The following is a 22032-nucleotide window of genomic DNA, read 5'->3' as shown; positions in this document are numbered from 1 at the left end:
GTGGGGTCGGACACCATTACGGTCTGCGTGGGGAAATTGCAATAAAGTGATCAGAGTAAAAGTTTTTTGTAAAATTAAAAATATTATTGATTAGCTCTGTGTACGCTTCGTTGCTTATTTACGCTCTCGGTTGGCAATGTAAGTCCCCGCATATTCAGCAGCCCCAAAGATTCATTCCTCACCTGGCCCCTTTGTTATTTTGGACCTAGCCCTCCCTACCCCCTGCCGCCAAACAAACACCACGGGTGACCCGTGATTCTGGGGCCCGCTGCGTCGTTACAAAACGCCTGGGGCGCGATTTATACTCCCAGTCCGACAACTGATTAAACGATCGTGGGCCGTGGGCTGGGCCGTGGGCCGTGGGCCGGGCCGTGGGTCGGGCCGTGGGCCGGGCCATGGGCCGTGGGCCGGGCCGTGGGCCGTGGGCCATGCCGTGGGCCGGGCCGTGGGCCGGGCCGTGGGCCGGGGTGGCCTGTCGGATCCGAACCGCGACCCTCCGTAACAAGTGGCGAACGCGCTGCCCGCTAGGCGGGTGGACGTCTCATCACGCGGCCCTTCGTTTCGTCACCGCACTTGCTGGATGTGAAGGCCCGCATTACGTTTGACCATACTTCACCACCCTGGTCCGTCCCGGGTTGGGTATTACTTGCCAGTCGCGGACAGGAATTGAACTCAGGCCCGCAGGGCTCATAACGCGGCGTGCAAATCACTGAGCCACCATTCCCAACCACGTCGTTACGAATGTTCAGCCACAGTGACAGCGTCATTCCCTTCACAATGTTTATTCATCGAAACATCAACCTCCAATCGGTCACAGTCAGAACGATTCGCGGAATAACCCTCTCAAGGTGGTGCACTGCTTTGACCCATGATGATGATGCTGCCAAGTTATGATGCTGCTGGTGGTGATGATGATGATGGCGATGGTGACGAGAGTGTGTTGTTGTTGTTGGTGGTGGTGGTGATGATGATGATGGCGATGGTGCCGAGAGTGTGTTGTTGTTGTTGGTGGTGGTGATGATGATGATGATGGTGACGAGAGTGTTGTTGTTGTTGGTGGTGGTGCTGCTTATACGAGGTGTAACAGTTTCGCGGATGAGACAGTGGGGCACTCAGATCCTCTGACTCCATCACGTGACGGCGAACGCGACAACGCGACACGATTCGGGGGGTGGGTGGTGGGGGGGGAGGTGTAGTGGGGGGGATGGTGGGGGGGATGGGTGGGAGGTGTAGTGGGGGGGATGGTGGGCGGGATGGGGGGTGGGGGATGGTGGGGGGGGGGGTGATGGTGGTGGGGGTGATGGTGGGGGGGGTGATGGTGGTGGGGTGATGGTGGTGGGGGGGGGATGGTGGGGGTGATGGTGGTGGGGGTGATGGTGGGGGGGTGATGGTAGTGGGGTGATGGTGGTGGGGGTGATGGTGGTGGGGGGATGGTGGGGGGGGTGATGGTGGTGGGGGTGATGGTGGTGGGGGTGATGGTGGTGGTGGTGGGGGGGAGAGATAGTAATGATGTACCGTGTTCTCTGGATCACAAGAGGCATTCTCAAGGTGTTGCCATGGTGACAGCAAAGTGACACAACTCTGGCCACACGTGCACCTCCCGTACGATCAACAACAACAAACAAACCAACTCAACTCGTTGGTCTCGAAAATAAAATAAAAAAAACATATTTGGCGACGTTTCGGGCAATGGGCCTTCTTCATATCAACATTAAAAACAAACATAGAGACCAGACGATAGCGAGAGAGTGGATAGCCGCACTCCGGCAGAGAGCACGCGTTCTTCCGCAGCCTCAACGATAACAGGGAAAAGGTGCGTCTTATAATCCGGAACACACAGTACCATGATAATAATAATAATAGTGTAACAAAGATCCCCCGTGTAGCCTTTCACAGGCTGTTGGAGCAAGTGCTGTTAGCGAGCACCTACGAAGGGCGGCACGACACGCGAGGGTTGTGGGTGGCCAGCACCACGCCCGGCCGCCTTTGTCTCTCCCCAATGCCTGCCGATGTTTACACATCTCGCGCGCGAGTTGACCGGGCTGGAAGAACCGCCACCTGCGACCGGTTTCCGTGAGCGCGGCGCGCTAACCGCCGTGCCACCGCTCCCCCCGCCCCCCCCCTCCCCCGGTTGTGTGAATCGCAGGGGGGGGCCTCATTTCACGCACCCCGACGCGCACGAGCCTGTGTGGCACGAGAGAGCGTGCATCTGCTGATCCATCTGCAGGCGGGCACGCAACCTCAGAGCCAGCGAGTGTTCTGGATGCTGATGCTGATGATGATGGTGGTGGCTATGTTGCTGTTGCTGATGGTGATGTTGCTGATGGTGGTGGTGGTGCTGCTGCTGCTGTTGTTGTTGTTGTTGCATCCTTGGGTGGTTGTCTGGTCTCGTGGCAGTCTCGGCCAGTGACCAGATCTTGGGTTTGGGAGTTGAGTTCTGCGTCGCGGCTGCCGTGACGGCGGCTGACGAGTTGGGGGCGGCTGCCGAGGGCACGCTCAGGGGCACGCTCAAGGGCACGCTCAAGGGCACGGTCAAGGGCAGAGTCAAGGGCAGGGGTAAGGGCAGGGGTAAGGGCAGCGCTGTGGCTTCGTGGCTGTCGCGCCGTTCCCGTGTGCCCACGTGCTCGCCCCTCCGGTTGCTGAGATCCGCTACGCCGCCACCGCCGCCACGTCCATCATCATCAGCATCACCATTATCACCATCATCATCATCAGCAGCAGCTGCCTCCATGGCCCTTTTCTTGTTCTCAAGGTGATCCTCCTCCTCATCCTCCTCCTCATCCTCCTGCTCTCTCACCACCTCGCCATCGCGAGCATCGTCCACCTCGTCGAGGCCATCGACGTCACGGGCGCAGTCGCCGTCAGCAGCGGCGTCGTCCTCGTCGACGACGTCGACCTCAGCGCTGCCGCTGGGAGAAGTCGCGAGCGGCCGGCGGCGCCTCGCCACCTCCACGCTCTGCAGGTCCACCTCCTCCTCAGAGTCCGTTCTCGCGTCGCCCCGGTTGTGAAACGAATCGCCGCCACCGCCGCCACCACCACCGCCACCACCGCCAAGACCTCCACCCGGCGGGCCCCAGCACCCAACCTCGCCCGCAACCGACCCACCCGCACCACCACCACCGCCACCGCCACCACCGCCTCTGCTCTCCTTCTTGAGCCTCCGGCGCGCGTTCGCGAACCACGTGGACACCTGCGTGAGCGTCATCTTGGTGACGAGCGCCAGCATGATCTTCTCGCCCTTGGTGGGGTACGGGTTCTTGCGGTGCTCGCTGAGCCACGCCTTGAGCGTGCTGGTGCTCTCGCGCGTGGCCGCCTTGCTGCCGAGTCGCCCGCCAGAGTCGCTCCCCACCACGGCGGCGCCGTGGGGGCCGCCGGTGGGGCCCTGAGGCCCGTAGGGAGAGTAGTAGTGCGGTGGTAAGTGGTGCAGGGCCGGGTGCGGCGCGAACACCGGGTGCGACATCGCCGGGCACTCCTTGAGCTGCTCGTACTGGGCGCCCTGCAACACGCGACGAGGAGGAGGGGGAGGAGGAGGAGGAGGAGAAGGGGGAGGAGGAGGAAGAGGAGGAGGAGGGGGAGGATGAGGAGGAGGGGGAGGAGGAGGCGTCATTGGTGGTGCGTGGGGGGTGGGGGGGAGATCCACGGCGATCGGTACGCGGGGAGGAATTTAAGAGCGGAATTCTACATATGTAGTAGTAGCTACTACTACTACACGTGTAGTAGCTACTACTACACGTGTAGTAGCTACTACTACACGTGTAGTAGTAGCTACTACACGTGTAGTAGTAGCTACTACATATGTAGGGCCCCAGCACCCAACCTCCTACTACTGCACGTGTAGTAGTAGTCGCTACTACACGTGTAGTAGTAGCTACTACTACATATGTAGTAGTAGCTCATACATAATAATATCTACACGTGTAGTAGTAGCTCTTATTAGTAGTAGCTACACGTGTAGTAAACATCGTCCCCAGTGACGATGTTTACACACCGCACCGGGTACTCATTCGAGGCTGAGTCGAGCTAGGGGAGTCCCCAGGACCGGTGCAAGATAATCGTCACTGGGTGCTGGCCGTGAGCGGGAATCGAACCCGGGTCGCCGGGTTCATAGCGCAGCGTAGCGCTAACCGCTGCACCACCGCTCCCCACGTACACACACGCACACTCTCTCACACACTCACACTCACTCGGAGTTTAACAAATAGACAAGCGGGCAACAACGCACTGCGTTACGCACGTGCGAGGATGGAGTATTCATCTCACGGCATATTCTAACGGGGGGGGGAGGAGCGGTGGCGCAGTGGTTAGCGCGCCCCCCCCGCGCCATCGATCCAGGCGGACTGTGAGTTGGGACTGTTCGGGCCGCGGCTCACGCCGGCGGCGAGTGGGGACGACGTGCCGCGTTCGTCGCCCTTCGCCAGCAAAGGTGAAGTATGGCCAAAAGCAACACGTGGTGGGGAAGCCTTTACGAAGCAGCGTATTGACAAAGGGCTCTAAGTAATCGCGTGTCGTTCACATCTCGTTGTGTGTGCCAAACATTCATGTGTATGGCAGCACATCCGTCTGTCCACCCATTAAATATAACTTTTTTTTTGTATACATCCCGTCAGCCCCGCGCGGCCTTCTGAAGGTTTTATATATACGTTATTTTTTCTTACAGATTTAATACAACAAAACAGTACTCGTTGTGTACAGCCCTGAGTCAGCGGTGGAAATTCCACATTCCCATGGCCGAGGAGAGTCGATCTATCTATCTATAGGAGAACAAGAAAAATAAGTGCTTAACTCGTTAAGTACAGCCCTGAGTCAGCGGTGGAAATTCCACATTCCCATGGCCGGGGAGAGTCGATCTATCTATCTATAGGACAACAAGAAAAATAAGTGCTTAACTCGTTAAGTACAGCCCTGAGTCAGCGGTGGAAATTCCACATTTCTATGGCCGGGGAGAGTCGATCTATCTATAGGGCAATCGCTATTGAATTCTCCCACCCCACCCACCCACCTCGACAAAGTTATACTTTTTTATCGACCATGGACGGATGATGATGATGGGCTGAGTCAACAGAATCGTTCTGTACAGACACGGTCATCATGAGCCTTTGCGACATCAGCAGTCTGTCTGTCCGTACATGAGAAACGTTCTGACCATGAAAGCACCCTGCTCCCATATATTTACATGATCCCGCCTCGCGACTGCACTTTATAATCACGCACCCACACATCTGCACGTATCTCCACGTCGTATGTGTCTGATTACGTGCATCATCGTCAGCGGTCACGCTCAATCCACCGCTGGACGAACGATTATCCCAAGCCGCCGCGTGCATGTGCACCGTGCGTGCTCACGTTCGCCTTCACTTATCCAAGTGCCGCTTATACGCCGCATGGCAGTGAGCCGTAACTCTTTGTAGTAGCTACACGTGTAGTAGTAGTAGTAGCCATTGCGTGCAATCGTCCTATATGCCTATCGAGGAATCTGTGCACTTAGGGGATAGAGAAATCCCCCACATCGTAACGCGTACTCCTTACTGTTGCCGTAACCAAGGAAACGTATGCAATGCGTAACGCTTTGGGCAATGACCCTAGCTCATGGCGCATCGATGTCTATGTAACGGGTCACGTGTCACGCAGTCTATACGCATCTGCCTAACCGTCTGCTGCTTCATCCTGTGTAGGAACCTCCTGGTTACACCACCACCACCACCAGCCCACAGGGGATTATTGTGTCCGTCCGTCCGTCGTGCAGGCAAATATGGGAGGGGTGGGGCTGGGTGGGGGGGGGCTGGGTGGGGAGGGGCTGGTCACCCCGTGGTGCCCTTATAAAACTCAACGTTTAACCTACTCACGCCTGCTTGTGCCCGCCCTCACAGTCGGGCATATTGTGCAGAATACACCACGTGGTGCCGCCGTGTGACCCTGCCCATTGACCGAGCAACCCGACGTTCCTACCAGCTCCCTCCGCAGGAGAATGTGTTACATCTTGCAAAACGAATGAGGCCGTGGCCATCGAACAAAGGCGGCGGTGGCGGCGGCGGTCACCGCATCATCGCGCGCATTCACGGACGCGCTTCTGCGGCCGTCTGGAACGCTCCTCCCTCCGACATTAGGAAGCCGCTGGGAGCCGCGCACTTTTAAATCATCACCTCGGTTGAACATTCTTTTGATCACAACTGCTTTGTTGTTATTCTTAGCTCTTTCGGTAAAGTCACGTTGAAGGGAAACAATAAAATAATTTAAAAATATATATAAAACAATAAAAATTCTCACGACGTTTCGACCGTAACACAAAGGGGGTCGTCATCGGGTGTGATTCGCTTGCTGTCTTTCACTGCCGCCGCACCTCCGTTGAGCGCGGTTTGTCTACGTACGGTGCGAGAGAAGTTCCACGTACACGTACACACACACACAATCGATTGTCGAGTCAGCTCGCCGTGTAAGCAACATGTTGCGTCGTTCGCCTTCCTCCACCCCACCCCACGCAAAAAAACCAACAACTAATACAATAGTCACGTGGTGAACAATATATGGCACGTGATTATTGTTGTTGCCGTAATAAATGGGCTCCAGCGTGTGTTCGTCACGTTGGCGACTCAATCAATTCGCTTGCGTCCGGGTGGAGAAGGGCGATCCGACCCAAACTTCCGATGAAGAATCCGTGATGAATTGGTCGCGAAGGATCGACGCTGCACGTGCCGCCGTGCGGTGAGTCTCCTTCGTCACGTGGTCGTCTCGGTTGTTGTCACCCTCCCCAGCTCCCACGTACGGCGCGAAAGAAATTCAACGCCCGCCTCCGGCCACGCCCGCGGGAAGCGAACTCGTCACGCGAACCCCAAGCCGCCGGCCTCGCGAGCGGGAATCGAACTCGGGTGGGTCGGGGTTCGGGGTGGCAGTGCAGGCGATCGCCACACCCCACCAACACGTGAGTCGAGGCCACCGTTGGCTTCGGCGCAACGCACATTGCTGCTTGAAGCGACGATTGTTGTTGTTATTGTTGTTGTTACGATGACGACGGCGATGGCGATGACGAAGGCGACAACTTTAAGTCGCGGTCGGGTTTTCCGATCGACACAGCGCACGAGGCCCGCGCACGTGGCGCTTTGAAGCAGGGCTGTTGCCCGAAACGTCGCCTGTTGCGATAGTACGATCGACGAGCGCACGAAGCGCACGCGCTTTTTAATAAAAGGGCCGTTGCCCGAAACGTCGCCTGTTTTTTGTTTTTTAAATATGTCGATGTTTTAAGGTATTATTGTTGACGAATATGTCACGTGTGCTTTTCGTTGTTGTTGTTTCACGTATATACATGTAGTAGCAACACGTGTAGTAGTAGTTACACGTGTAGTAGTAGCTACTACTACACGTGTAGCTACACGTGTAGTAGTAGTTACACACTACTACATATGTAGTAGTAGCTACTACTACATGTGTAGTAGCTACTACTACATGTGTAGTAGCTACTACTACATGTGTAGTAGTAGCTACGGGTCCCGCACTTTCTAGGGCCCCGCGCTAAACGCTTTCAAGCGATCAATTCCGGTTCAGTGATTCTGCACTTGCTCTATCACTACAGTACTATAACGCCTTCAACCTTAACGTACGACTGGGTGTTTAAGGTGAGCGATTTGTCTTATTATCTGACTTCATAGCAAATGAAAAAAATACAATGACTTTACTATGCAAGTTACAAAACCGTGTGTTTTAATGTTTAAGTGTGTTCACGTTTTTGTTGTATTCAGGGCCCCTTTATAACATCATGCGCTACAGGCCCAGCACTGGCTTCATCAGGCACTGCCACCACCACCACCCCCCACACACACCAACATCGCTGTCACAACACGGCAACAGCAAGTAGTAGCGGGTTTCAATAGCGCGCTTTGCATCGGATTCAGCGTCTCACTCACTCCACGCGGTCCACCGGCGACGCTGGGAGACACCCCGGGGCCTCCCAGCGGCGGAGGCCCTGATCGCAAAACGTCGTGGGCATCCTGATGACGTGGGTCTCGTTACGAACACAGGCGGAGCCGGTTTTAGCCTCGTGCCGTTTCCTAAGCCCCTTTGCTCGTACGATCCGCTAATATCGCGCCTACACCCGCACGCTGTTACACCGCGAGCCGCTCGCTGATGAAAGGCGCCGAGTGTCCAAAGCCCGGTGGGGAGAGTCTGTTGAAACCCTTGCAGCTGCCGACGAGACGCTGGCGGGATGTGTCGACGTTGTTTCCGCTGCGACGTCTAGTTTAGATTTGAAGCTTTCGTGACTGCTAGGATCCATACTCTTTGGTTCTATTGGGTAAAGTCACGTAGGTGAAAATAAAATAACAAAAAATCATTTTCATGACTTTACCCAATAGAACCAAAGAGTACGTCTAGTTTAGTCGCGCGCGGAGGTGAAAGGGGGGGAGTCTCGATTTGAAGCTGTCGTGACAGGGGGGGGGGATCTAAACTAAATTTGATGCTTTCGGTGAAGTCTTCACGTAGGTTATTGGGAAATAATAAAATAGAACAAAAAATAATGATGATGATGATGATACAATCACGACGTTTCGATCGCAGTTGGACACAAGCGGTCGACCTCAGGCGGACCAAAAAAAATAACAATCCAGCTGTCGAAAACGTCGTGATTTTTTAATTTTTTTGTTTAATTTTATTATTTTTCTACCTACGTGGAGTGGCCAATGTGCACGTGATGCGTACAGAACGCGCGTGCTTTTTAAAAAAATATCCTCTCCCCCCTCTCTCCCCACGCACGTTAGGCGGGTTGTTGTGAACATAATTATAGATTTGAAGCTTTCGTGACTGCTAGGATCCATACTCTTTGGTTCTATTGGGTAAAGTCACGTAGGTGAAAATAAAATAACAAAAAATCACGACGTTTCGGCCACAACACAGATGAAGGCCGCATCTGGATGAAGGCCGCTTGTGTTGTGGCCGAAACGTCGTGATTTTTTGTTATTTTATTTTCACCTACGTGACTTTACCCAATAGAACCAAAGAGTTGTTGTGAACACACTTCGCCAGGCTGAGTCAACCGCACAGACGCGTCTGAGATTCATTCGCTCGCCCGCCGATGTTCGGCCCGTGAATGGAAACGCGTGGAATGAAAAAAACAACAACACAATCTAAGATAATTAGAAACTAAACGTTTCACCGAAGCATGAAGATTCGTGTTGCTAGACGCGACAGTGACGTTCGCGATTGTCATTCGCGACTCCGATCGTTTACACGTGTGTGGGATCGATGGGGTGTGCCGATTTTCTGTTATCTCGCTGTGGGTTTGGTATAGAACCAAAGAGTATGGATCCTTGCAGTCACGAATGCTTCAAATCTAGAATTTGTTGTTGCTGTTTGTTTGCGCTGCCTTAATAAATGGTGCTCGTATAATTATTCCATTGATTTCTTGATATTCTTGGCTCTTTCGCTAAAGTCACGTATAAGGGAAACAATAAAATAATACGCGACTTTACCCAAAGAACCAATAATATGAATCCCTGCAGTCACGAAAGCTTTTAAATCTAAATGTAATTCGTTGATGTCGAGTGACTTGCTCACCGAACGTCTCGATTTCGCATTCCTATATCGTGCGCTCGTATTTTTTGTTCGCTGTTGTAAGTTGCTGATAACCCGCCCGTGCCTGGGAGGAGAGGAGGGGGGGTCGGGGGGCATCTGAGGAATGAACAAAAACGTTCACAGCTCATTGGATTCCTCCCTGCAGCAACAATCAAAGATTCTGATTCATCTACACAAAAGTGAAATTCTACCGTAAATTTCTACACCATGCACCGCCACACCACCGCCTCGGTCGGCTCGGCCTTCACATCACCACCTGGTGCATTGCGTGAAACATCCGCTCGGGAGGAAGACAAAGGCGGAAGGGGTGTCCGTGTCGGTGCCTTGCCGCCAGGCAGAGGGTTTGTGTTGGCCTTCATAGGCGCTTGCTAACAGCACTTGGAGGATCAGTGGTTCTTAACATTTACCGCAGCCTGGCATTGGTTATCAATTGTAGAGTGTTAATAAATACAACGTCGGGTTTTCAATTGTAGAATATTAATAAATAGCACGTGGGGTTATCAATTGTAGAATATTAATAAATACCACGTGGGGTTATCAATTGTAGAATGTTAATAAATACAACGTCGGGTTTTCAATTGTAGAATATTAATAAATACCACGTGGGGTTATCAATTGTAGAATATTAATAAATACCACGTGGGGTTATAAATTGTAGAATATTAATAAATACAACGTGGGGTTATCAATTGTAGTATGTTAATAAATACAACGTGGGGTTATCAATTGTAGAATGTTAATAAATACAACGTGGGGTTATCAATTGTAGAATATTAATAAATACAATGTGGGGTTATCAATTGTAGAATGTTAATAAATACAACGTGGGGTTATCAATTGTAGAATATTAATAAATACAATGTGGGGTTATCAATTGTAGAATGTTAATAAATACAACGTGGGGTTATCAATTGTAGAATATTAATAAATACAACGTGGGGTTATCAATTGTAGAATGTTAATAAATACAACGTGGGGTTATCAATTGTAGGATATTAATAAATACCACGTGGGGTTATCAAATGTAGAATGTTAATAAATACAACGTGGGGTTATCAATTGTAGAATATTAATAAATACATCGTCGGGTTATCAATTGTAGAATGTTAATAAATACAACGTCGGGTTATCAATTGTAGAATATTAATAAATACATCGTCGGGTTATCAATTGTAGAATGTTAATAAATACAACGTGGGTTATCAATTGTAGAATATTAATAAATACATCGTCGGGTTATCAATTGTAGAATGTTAATAAATACAACGTCGGGTTATCAATTGTAGAATATTAATAAATACATCGTCGGGTTATCAATTGTAGAATATTAATAAATACAACGTGGGGTTATCAATTGTAGAGTGTTAATAAATACAATGTGGGGTTATCAATTGTAGAATATTAATAAATACCACGTGGGGTTATCAATTGTAGAATATTAATAAATACAAAGTGGAGTTATCAATTGTAGAATGTTAATAAATACCACGTGGGGTTATCAATTGTAGAATGTTAATAAATACCACGTGGGGTTATCAATTGTAGAATATTAATAAATACAAAGTGGAGTTATCAATTGTAGAATGTTAATAAATACCACGTGGGGTTCTCAATTGTAGAATGTTAATAAATACATCGTCGGGTTATCAATTGTAGAATGTTAATAAATACGTGGGTTTATCAATTGTAGAATATTAATAAATACAACGTGGGGTTATCAATTGTAGAATATTAATAAATACAACGTCGGGTTATCAATTGTAGAATGTTAATAAATACGTGGGTTTATCAATTGTAGAATATTAATAAATACCACGTGGGGTTATCAATTGCAGAATATTAATAAATACCACGTGGGGTTATCAATTATAGAGTGTTAATAAATACAAAGTAGGGTTATCAATTGTAGAATGTTAATAATTACAAAGTGGGTTTATCAATTGTAGAATGTTAATAAATACAACGTCGGGTTATCAATTGTAGAATGTTAATCAATACAAAGTGGGTTTATCAATTGTAGAATGTTAATAAATACGTCGTCGGATTTGATGAGACAAGGTGAAGTTGTTACTGACGTGCGCGCGCTTAGTTTGTGTTTGCTAAAAAAAAAATCTGGCCGTAAATGTTGACTTAAAGCTTTCGTGACTGCAGGAATTAATTATTCTTTGGGTCTTTCGGCAAAGTCACGTAGATAGGTTCCAAAAAAATACTACAAAACGTAGTTTAAAAAAATAATAATATTGTATTTAAACCTATCTACAAGACCTAAAGACTACAAATCTGGCCACGTCTCGCGAGATGCACCCCAGGCGAAGGAGGAGAAGGAGGAGGTCAACTTTGTTGAGGCGACACACGCGGTTTGGTGTTGCAGAGGGAGGGAGGGACATCTTTGTCGTCGTGTTGTTACTGTGAGCCACGTGGCCCTGCGGGCAGAGGGAGAGGCCCAGCGATCGTGGGAGTTTGCGAGGTCACGTCCTGGCCCGGGAGAGAGGTTCACCCGAGCCCATCATCCCATCCGGCGGTCGATAAAACGGGTACCACTTTTGTGGCGAAGTCTGCAGTGGCATGTGTAAACAAACACATTTTTCAACGCACTCAAAAGTATCATGTTTATTATTTTTTACCACAGAGTTAATCAAATTTGATGTGCTTAATAAGAGTGGGTGGTTTCCTTTCGATACATTTAATTTTATTGATGCGAGCCACCCACTTTTATTGAGCACATTCACTTTAATTCATTCTGGGGTCAAAATAATTAATTTTCTACTTTTGAGTGCAAATGAAAGTGTGCATTGAAAAAAAAACTCGTTTTGTTACCTCACTTATTTTAATGTTAATCTTGTAAACGTAATTTGTATATCCACAATACAACTTTTTTTTTGGGGGGGGGGGGGTCAGATCGCGTAAATAAATAAATGTGTCGCTAAAACCCTCCACCACCCGACACAGCCAACTAGTAAGGTCTGTCACGTAAAACAGAACGTGGCCAATTCGTCACTAGCACAGCATCATCACCGGCGTGTTTGGAGATTAAAGCCGCAACATAATGTGAAATTTTAAGGTCTCAATCCAGACAATAACAATAGTTCATTATTGTCCGGATAATTGTAATATATTTGAAATCGTGCAATTAAAAATGTAAGTAAAAAAAAAACACACAGACCGGCGATACGTGGACCGGTTCTCTAAATGAAATCTGGAATCACGGTGAGACGCGAGACCCCGTCAAAGTCTCTCTGTGTGCAACATTTCAGCTCGTTAAAGACTTCGTAGATCCGCAGATATCAGAGCGCCAACGATTTGAAAGACTATAAACGGACAGCAGGGCGAGTTAAATAAAAGAGTGTCACGATGAAAAGGGGCGACGTTTCGGGCAATGGTCCTCTTTCAGAGCACAAAAATGAGCGCTTGTCACGTGGCTATATATATTGTGCTTGCTCCCGCCATGAGAACGTGGACATTCCACCAGTGAGCAGACGGTCATCAATGCGGCATTGCTGATTGTGAGCAGGGAATCACGTGGCTTGACTGTGCTGACCTCACCGACGGTCCATGACGCAGACACGTGTCGCGTACACAATCCTACACACATGACATGTGTGTGTGGCGCACACACACACACACATGTGTGTGCCACACACACACATATCATGTGTGGCACACGCACGTTAGTCACGTGCATATATAGTTCTAAACAAACAATGACTAAGAAATTATTGATTCTTTAGTTTTACCCGGGCCCGCTCACCATCATGAAGGTCCTTAATGATCGTGAGCAGAGGGTCAGGTACTCCAAAAGCACGAAGAACAACCCAGAGCCCAGGCCTACTGATGGTATCATAGGCCTTGACCAGGTCAATAAAGCAGAGATGTAGGTCTTGTTGGAATTCCCTACACCTCTGCTGTAGCAGACAGACAAAATATGGCATCTGTGCAGGACCGCCCTTTCCTGAAACCGCATTGGGGCTCCGCAAGCCTCTCCTCAGCGTGCCTGGCAAGGCGATGCTGAATAATCCTTGCCAGGACCTTTCCCGGCACACTGAGGAGTGAGATGCCCCTGTAGTTGTTACAGTCTGTGCGGTCCCCCTTCTTAAAAAGGGGGACCACCAGGGCATCCTTCCAATCCTGCGGAACACGTCCAGTGGTCCAGACTGTTGTTATGATGTCATATAGGGTAGTCTGTGCACAAACGCCGCCCTCCCTCAGCATTTCGTTTGGGAGATCATCTCTGCCCGCTGCCTTTCCTGGTCTCAGACTCCGGATCGCCTTCAGTACTTCCTCAACAGATGGCACCTCAGCCAGCCACTCACAGGGGGTGACTTCTTCCAATATTTGAGGCACCGCAGCCTCAGCAGGGTCATCCTCACTTTGTGCCACGATGTTTTCCTGGCTGAGGGATTTTCCCTCTCCCAGGACCTCACAGAAATGCTCAGCAAATCTGCAAACCTGTTCCTGGGGGTCGGAGATTGGATCACCGTTTTTTCCCCTAATGATGGTAATAGGTGTGGCGCTGCAGGTTACTTTTTTGCTGGAGTTAAATAGGGATTTGTGATCACGGGCCACTGAGGCAGACTCCATCTCCTCAGCAACCCGCGACCACCACCCATCCTTGCAGCGCCTCACGGCTCTCCGAATCTCCGAGCGAAGGCTGCGGTAAGCCTCCTCATTCTCTGACGTGGGATTCTGTAGCCGATGACAGTGGGCCTGTCGCTTTTTCTCAACCATCCTGAACACCTCCTCTGTCAGCCGGGGTCTCTGGGGAGGTCTGGGCCACGTACCCAAAGCAGCCATTGCAGCTGCATGAGTCACAGTCCTAAACCTCGCCCATTTACCCTCGACATCAGGAGGAGTCGGGGACGATGCCAATCCCAGCCGCAAGCGATGATGAAATTCTCGCTTGCAACTTTCATCAGATAACTGAGACCAGGCCACTTTAGGTTGGAATGGGGTCCTGGGTGTACACCCACCACCGGAGTGGAAGAATGGCAGGCGCAATCTTACAGATGACTAGTCGATGGTCAGAGGGCAGATCAGCTCCACGGTAGGTCCTGGTGTCAAGGACATGGGCTCGCATCCGCTGGTCCGTCACTATGTAGTCCAGCAGATGTTCTTGCTTGGACCCAGCATGCATCCATGATGTTGTGTGGATGCGCCGATGCCGGAACAGCGTGTTGGTAATTACAAGCCCATGGGCTGCAAAAAAATCTAGCAGCCTCCTACCGTTGTTATTGAGCTGATCTGGCCCATGCCCTCCAATCACTCCAGACCAGGTGCCAGTATCATGACCAACTCGGGCATTGAAGTCACCCAACATGATGACTCTATCCCGAGGGGCCACTTTAGCCAGCACCTGTGACAGGAGGTCATAGAAGGCATCTGACTCATCGGCTTTGCCTGCATCCCTCCATGGATGTTCATCTTCGGTGGGGGCATAAGTAACCACGACCACCATTCCTCGCCTCCGGTTGATGGGAAGGCGAGCCAAAAGTAGCCTGGGACTTACAGCTTCCCACACCTCACCGCCACGCTCCCACGCCCCCTTCATTCTTTTGTTCAAAAGAAGAGCTACACCCTGTTGTTTGGCAGTCTGCAGCCCCGAGTAGAGGACTGTCCACCCCTCATGGTGGTCCACCGGACCTCCTGAATGCCACAGAGATCCAGGCGGTACCGGTCCAGCTCCCGACAGAGGAGTGGCAGCCTCTCTTCCGCAGTGAGCGTTCGAACATTCCACGTGGCCACCAGTAGTGGCTTTTCGTTATTTCTGGAGGAGCCCCGTGGGTAGAGATTCAATCTCCTGGCTCCGCCATTTGGGGTTTGGCCAGGAGACTTCATAGACGCCTGGCCCCCCAGGGCCTCCGGCACAAGCTTATTAGTTACATATTTCAGTTTAACTCGTGGTTTAGTGGTAATTAACTGAAGGTGGAGAGGTTACCAGCCCCTCGCACCCGTCCAGAGCTCCCATTTAGCCCTGTGGTGGACACAGACGCCATGAGGGGAGGAGCCAATCAAAATTGGACCTCCCCCCACAGCACTGTCCACGACAGAGTTGCCCGTCCCACCCAGTCACTCACTCACCCAGTCGCCCACTCGCCCAGTCACTCACTCATCCAGTCACTCAGTCACCCAGTCACTCACTCACCCAGTCACTCACTCGCCCAGTCTCTCACTCACACAGTCACTCACTCACCCAGTCACTCACTCACTCACCCAGTCACTCACTCGCCCAGTCACTCAGTCACCCAGTCACTCACTCACCCAGTCGCTCACTCACCTAGTTACTCACCCAGTCACTCACTCACCCAGTCTCTCACTCACCCAGTCACTCACTCACCCAGTCACTCACTCATCTAATCGCCCACTCGCCCAGTCGCCCACTCGCCCGGTCACTCTCTCACCCAGTCACTCACTCACCCAGTCACTCACTCGCCTAGTCGCCCAGTCACTCACTCACCCAGTCTCTCACTCCCACAGTCACTCACTCACCCAGTCACTCACTCGCCCAGTCTCTCACTCGCCCAGTCACTCACTTACACAGTCTCTCACTCACCCAGTCACTCATTCACCGACTCGCCCACTCGCCCAGCCACTCGCTCCGGTCACTCTCTCACCGAACGGCGAGCGAGTGACAGGCAGGCGGTCAGTCCCCTCGTCCGTCGCTACCGCTCCACGTGCATCATCGTCAGTGCGGGCGACTCGATGCCCCCTTCTCCCTGCCGGCTCCAGCCCCTCCCCGTCCCCCTTTGTCTTCCCCTTACTTCTCAGACCTCCAGCTCTCTGTCGCCCCCACCCCCCCCCCCCCCCCCCCAGCTGCGCCCAGACCTCAATGCGAACCTCTGCCCCATCAATCCCTCTTTGTGTTACTGCCATCCCAGCTACATCGCTTACAATAACACAGCTCTTCATTCAAAATCATCACGCCGCCTGCAGCTATAATTAACATCGCTGTAAAGGGACTTTTGGTGAAGGCGCTGTTGAAACATCAATAAGGTAAGAGGACCCGGTCTCCCGGTGAGGACATTTTCACCCCCAGCACACCACGTCCAGTATACCCCCTCGCTACGTCCATACCCCAGCACACCAGTGTGTACGTGTGTGTTAATGTGTGTGTATGTGTGTGTTCGGCCGGATCGAGGGGGCTAAACGGGCGCGGCACGGGCTAGAGAAGAGATGGAGTGATGTGGTACAGGAGGACGTGGAGCTGAGTGGACTTGCCGATGACTGGTACCGGCGGTGTCAAGATCGGCATCTGTGGAAGAGGCTCGTGAAGGACGCTACTGGGAAGTTGGAGGCAGTCGCCCTCCAACAACAACGGAGGGCGGAGGAGCGACGCTCACAACAACGAGTGGAGCGCCGGGTGGCTAAAGCACAGCAGGTTGGCACAGTAGGGGGCACAGGTGGTGCATCAGCCAGTCATCACAGTCATCTCAGTAAGTCGACCCGAGGCACTTGGGTCTGCCCCGTGACCTCCTGCCAGCGGGCGTTCGACACTTCACGTGGCCTCATGGTGCACATAGCCTGGCACAAGCGTCGTGGTGACGTCACCGCCACTTAGTGGCGAATGGCGGTTGTTGTTGTTGTGTGAGTGAGAGACTGGGTGAGTGAGTGACTGGGTGAGTGAGTGACAGGGCGAGTGGGCGACTGGGTGAGTGAGTGACTGGGTGAGTGAGTGGCTGTGGGAGTGAGAGACTGGGCGAGTGAGTGACTGTGTGAGTGAGAGACTGGGCGAGTGAGTGACTGGGTGAGTGACTGGGTGAATGACTGTGTGAGTGAGAGACTGGGTGAGTGAGTGACTGGGCGAATAGCCGAGTGAGTGACTGGGTGAGTGAGTGACTGAGTGAGTGAGTGACTGGGTGAGTGAGTGGCTGTGGGAGTGAGAGACTGGGCGAGTGAGTGACTGTGTGAGTGAGAGACTGGGCGAGTGAGTGACTGGGTGAGTGACTGGGTGAATGACTGTGTGAGTGAGTGACTGGGTGAGTGAGTGACTGGGCGAGTGGGCGACTGGATGAGTGAGTGACTGGGTGAGTGAGTGACTGGGTGAGTGAGTGACTGGATGAGTGAATGACTGTGTGAGTGAGTGACTGGGTGAGTGGGCGAATGGGTGAGTGACTGGGTGAGGGAGTGACTGTATGAGTGGGTGACTGGGCGAGTGAGTGACTGGGTGAGTGAGTGACTGGTTGAGTGAGTGACTGGGTGAGTGAGTGACTGGGTGAATGACTGGGTGAGTGAGTGACTGAGTGAGTGAGAGCCTAGGTGAGTGAGGGACTGGGTGAGTGAGTGACTGGGCGAGTGAGTGACTGAGTGAGTGAGAGCCTGGGTGAGTGAGTGACTGTGTGAGTGAGTGACTGGGCGAGTGAGTGACTGGGTGAGTGAGTGAGTGACTGAGTGAGTGACGGGGTGAGTGATTGACTGCGTGAGTGAGTGACTGAGTGAGTGAGAGACTGGGTGAGTGAGTGACTGGGTGAGTGAGTGACTGGGCGAGTGAGCGACTGGGTGAGCGAGTGACTGCGTGAGTGAGTGACTGTGTGAGTGAGAGACTGGGCGAGTGAGTGACTGGGTGAGTGAGTGACTGGGTGAGTGAGTGACTGGGCGAGTGGGCGACTGGGCGAGTGAGTGACTGGGCGAGTGAGTGACTGGGCGAGTGAGTGACTGGGTGAGTGAGTGAGTGACTGGGTGAGTGAGAGACTGGGTGAGTGACTGGGTGAGTGAGCGACTGGGTGAGTGAGTGACTGGGTGAGTGAGTGAGTGAATGGGTGAGTGAGTGATTGTCGGAGTGAGAGACTGGGCGAGTGAGATACTAGGGGGGGTGAGTGACTGGGTGAGTGAGTGGCTGAGTGAGTGGCTGACTGGGTGAATGAGTGACAAGGTGAGTAGGTAACTGGGTGAGTGAGTGACTGGGTGAGTGAGAGACTGGGTGAGTGAGTGACTGGGTGAGTGAGTGACTGGGTGAGTGAGAGATTGGGTGAGTGAGTGAATGGGTGAGTGAGTGACCGGGTGAGTGAGTGACTGGTTGAGTGGTAGACTGGGTGAGTGAGTGACTGGGTGAGTAACTGTATGAGTGAATGACTGGGTGAGTGAGTGAGAGACTGGGTGAGTGACTGGGTGAGTGAGTGACTGGGTGAGCGAGTAACTGGGTGAGTGAGTGACTGGGTGAATGAGTGACTCGGTGAGTGAGTGATTCGGTGAGTGAGTGACTGGGTGAGTGACTGGGTGAGTGACTGGGTGAGTGAGAGACTGGGTGAGTGAGATAATAGGGGGGGGTGAGTGACTGGATGAGTGACTGGATGAGTGAGTGACTGACTGGGTGAATGAGTGAATGGGTGAGTAGGTAACTTGGTGAGTGAGTGCCTGGGTGAGTGAGTGACTGGGTGAGTGAGAGACTGGGTGAGTGAGTGACTGGGTGAGTGAGAGACTGGGTGAGAGGCTGGATGAGTGACTGGGAGAGTGAGTGACTGGGCGAGTGAGTGACTGGGCGAGTGAGTCACTGGGAGAGTGGGTAACTGGGTCAGTGAGTGACTGGGTCAGTGACTATGTGAGTGAGTGACTGGGTGAGTGAGTGACTGGGTGAGTGAGTGACTGTGTGAGTGAGTGACTGGGTGAGTGAGAGACTGGGTGAGTGAGTGACTGAGTGAGTGAGACTGGGTGAGTGAGTGACTGGGTGAGTGAGTGAGAGACTGGGTGAGTGAGTGACCGGGTGAGTGAGTGATTTGGTGAGTGAGTGACTGGGTGAGCGATTGGGTGAGTGAGAGAATGGGTGAGTTGGAGACTGGGTGAGTGAGTGACTGGGTGAGTGAGTGACTGGGTGAGTGAGTGACTGGATGAGTGAATGACTGTGTGAGTGAGCGACTGGGTGAGTGAGTGACTGGGCGAGTGGGCGAATGGGTGAGTGACTGGGTGAGGGAGTGACTGTGTGAGTGAGTGACTGGGCGAGTGAGTGACTGGGTGAGTGATTGACTGGTTGAGTGAGTGACTGGGTGAGTGAGTGACTGGGTGAATGACTGGGTGAGTGAGTGACTGAGTGAGTGACTGGGTGAGTGATTGACTGGGTGAGTGAGTGACTGAGTGAGTGAGAGACTGGGTGAGTGAGTGACTGGGTGAGTGAGTGACTGTGTGAGTGAGTGACTGGGCGAGTGAGTGACTGGGTGAGTGAGTGACTGAGTGAGTGAGAGACTGGGTGAGTGAGTGACTGGGTGAGTGAGTGACTGGGCCAGTGAGCGACTGGGTGAGCGAGTGACTGGGTGAGTGAGTGACTGTGTGAGTGAGAGACTGGGCGAGTGAGTGACTGGGTGAGTGAGTGACTGGGTGAGTGAGTGACTGGGCGACTGGGAGAGTGAGTGACTGGGCGAGTGAGTGACTGGGCGAGTGAGTGACTGGGTGAGTGAGTGAGTGACTGGGTGAGTGAGAGACTGGGTGAGTGACTGGGTGAGTGAGCGACTGGGTGAGTGAGTGACTGGGTGAGTGAGTGAGTGAGTGAATGGGTGAGTGAGTGATTGGCTGGGTGAGTGAGTGACTGAGTGAGTGAGTGACTGCGTGAGTGAGTGACTGGGTGAATGACTGTGTGAGTGAGAGACTGGGTGAGTGAGTGATTGGGCGACTAGGCGAGTGAGAGACTGGGTGAGTGAGTGACTGGGTGAATGAGTGACTCGGTGAGTGAGTGATTGGGTTAGTGACTGGGTGAGTTAGAGGCTGGGTGAGTGAGATACTAGGGGGGTGAGTGACTGTGTGAGTGAGTGGCTGAGTGAGTCGCTGACTGGGTGAATGAGTGACAAGGTGAGTAGGTAACTGGGTGAGTGAGTGACTGGGTGAGTGAGAGACTGGGTGAGTGAGTGACTGGGTGAGTGAGTGACTGGGCGAGTGAGTGACTGGACGAGTGAGTGACTGGGCGAGTGGGCAACTGTGTGAGTGAGTGACTGGGTCAGTGACTATGTGAGTGAGTGACTGGGTGAGTGAGAGACTGTGTGAGTGAGTGACTGGGTGAGTGAGTGAGAGACTGGGTGAGTGAGTGACTGGGTGAGTGAGTGATTTGGTGAGTGAGTGACTGGGTGAACGATTGGGTGAGTGAGAGACTGGGTGAGTGAGTGACTGGCAGAGTGACTGGGTGAGTGAGAGACTGGGTGAGTGACTGGGTGCTTGAGTGACTGACTGAGTGAGAGACTGGATGAGTGGTTATCTGGGTGAGTGAGAGACTGGGTGAGTGACTGGGTGAGTGAGAGACTGGGTGAGTGAGTGACTGGGTGAGTGGGTGACTGGGTGAGTGAGTGACTGGGTTAGTGAGAGACTGGGTGAGTGAGAGACTTGGTGAGTGAGTGTCTTGGTGAGTGACTGAGTGAGTGAGAGACTGGGTGAGTGACTGGGTGAGTGAGTGAGTGAATGGGTGAGTGAGTGATTGTGGGAGTGAGAGACTGGGCGAGTGAGTGACTGCGTGATTGAGTGACTGGGTGAATGACTGTGTGAGTGAGAGACTGGGTGAGTGAGTGATTGGGCGACTAGGCGAGTGAGAGACTGGGTGAGTGAGTGACTGGGTGATTGAGTGACTGGGTGAGTGAGAGACTGTGTGAGTGAGTGACTGGGTGAGTCACTGACTGGGTGAGTGAGTGACTGGGTGAGTGACTGGGTGAGTGAGTGACCGAGTGAGTGACTGGGTGAGTGAGTGAATGGGTGAATGAGTGACTCGGTGAGTGAGTGATTGGGTGAGTGACTGGGTGAGTGAGAGGCTCGGTGAGTGAGATACTAGGGGGGTGAGTGACTGGGTGAGTGAGTGGCTGAGTGAGTCGCTGACTGGGTGAATGAGTGACAAGATGAGTAGGTAACTGGGTGAGTGAGTGCCTGGGTGAGTGAGAGACTGGGTGAGTGAGAGACTGGGTGAGAGACTGGATGAGTGACTGGGTGAGTGAGTGACTGGGCGAGTGAGTGACTGGGCGAGTGAGTGACTGGGTGAGTGACTGTATGAGTGAATGACTGGGTGAGTGAGTGAGAGACTGGGTGAGTGACTGGGTGAGTGAGTGACTGGGTGAGCGAGTAACTGGGTGAGTGAGTGACTGGGTGAATGAGTGAATCGGTGAGTGAGTGATTGGGTGAGTGAGTGACTGGGTGAGTGACTGGGTGAGTGAGAGACTGGGTGATTAGGTAACGTGGTGAGTGAGTGCCTGGGTGAGTGAGAGACTGGGTGAGAGAGTGACTGGGTGAGTGAGTGACTGGGTGAGTGAGAGACTGGGTGAGAGACTGGATGAGTGACTGGGTGAGTGAGTGACTGGGCGAGTGAGTGACTGGGCGAGTGAGTGACTGGGCGAGTGAGTCACTGGGAGAATGGGTAACTGGGTCAGTGAGTGACTGGGTCAGTGACTATGTGAGTGAGTGACTGGGTGAGTTAGTGACTGCGTGAGTGAGTGGCTGGGTGAGTGAGGGACTGGGTGAGTGAGTGACTGAGTGAGTGAAAGACTGGGTGAGTTAGTGACTGGGTGATTGAGTGACTGAATG

At 52.2% G+C, this 22032-nt stretch overlaps 1 protein-coding gene across 1 annotated transcript in view; it reads right to left on the bottom strand.

Annotated features, from left to right (window-relative positions):
• Positions 1-2155: 2155 nt before the first annotated feature.
• The window catches only part of LOC142905425 (uncharacterized), a 290375-nt gene continuing 270498 nt past the window's right edge, over positions 2156-22032 (bottom strand). The window contains exons 2-3 of the mRNA XM_076052048.1: positions 2726-3496; positions 2156-2221 (exon numbers count right to left, since the gene is read on the bottom strand). Coding sequence (XP_075908163.1) covers positions 2156-2221; positions 2726-3496 — 837 coding nt within the window. The remainder of the gene's footprint in view (positions 2222-2725; positions 3497-22032) is intronic.

Source organism: Petromyzon marinus, chromosome 54 (assembly GCF_048934315.1).
Source record: "Petromyzon marinus isolate PM22_M1 ecotype Great Lakes invasive population chromosome 54, UKy_Petmar_22M1.pri1.0, whole genome shotgun sequence".
Taxonomy (NCBI): domain Eukaryota; kingdom Metazoa; phylum Chordata; class Hyperoartia; order Petromyzontiformes; family Petromyzontidae; genus Petromyzon; species Petromyzon marinus.
The sequence above is the reverse complement of the archived record's forward strand: the minus strand, read 5'-3'. Positions and strand labels throughout refer to the sequence as shown.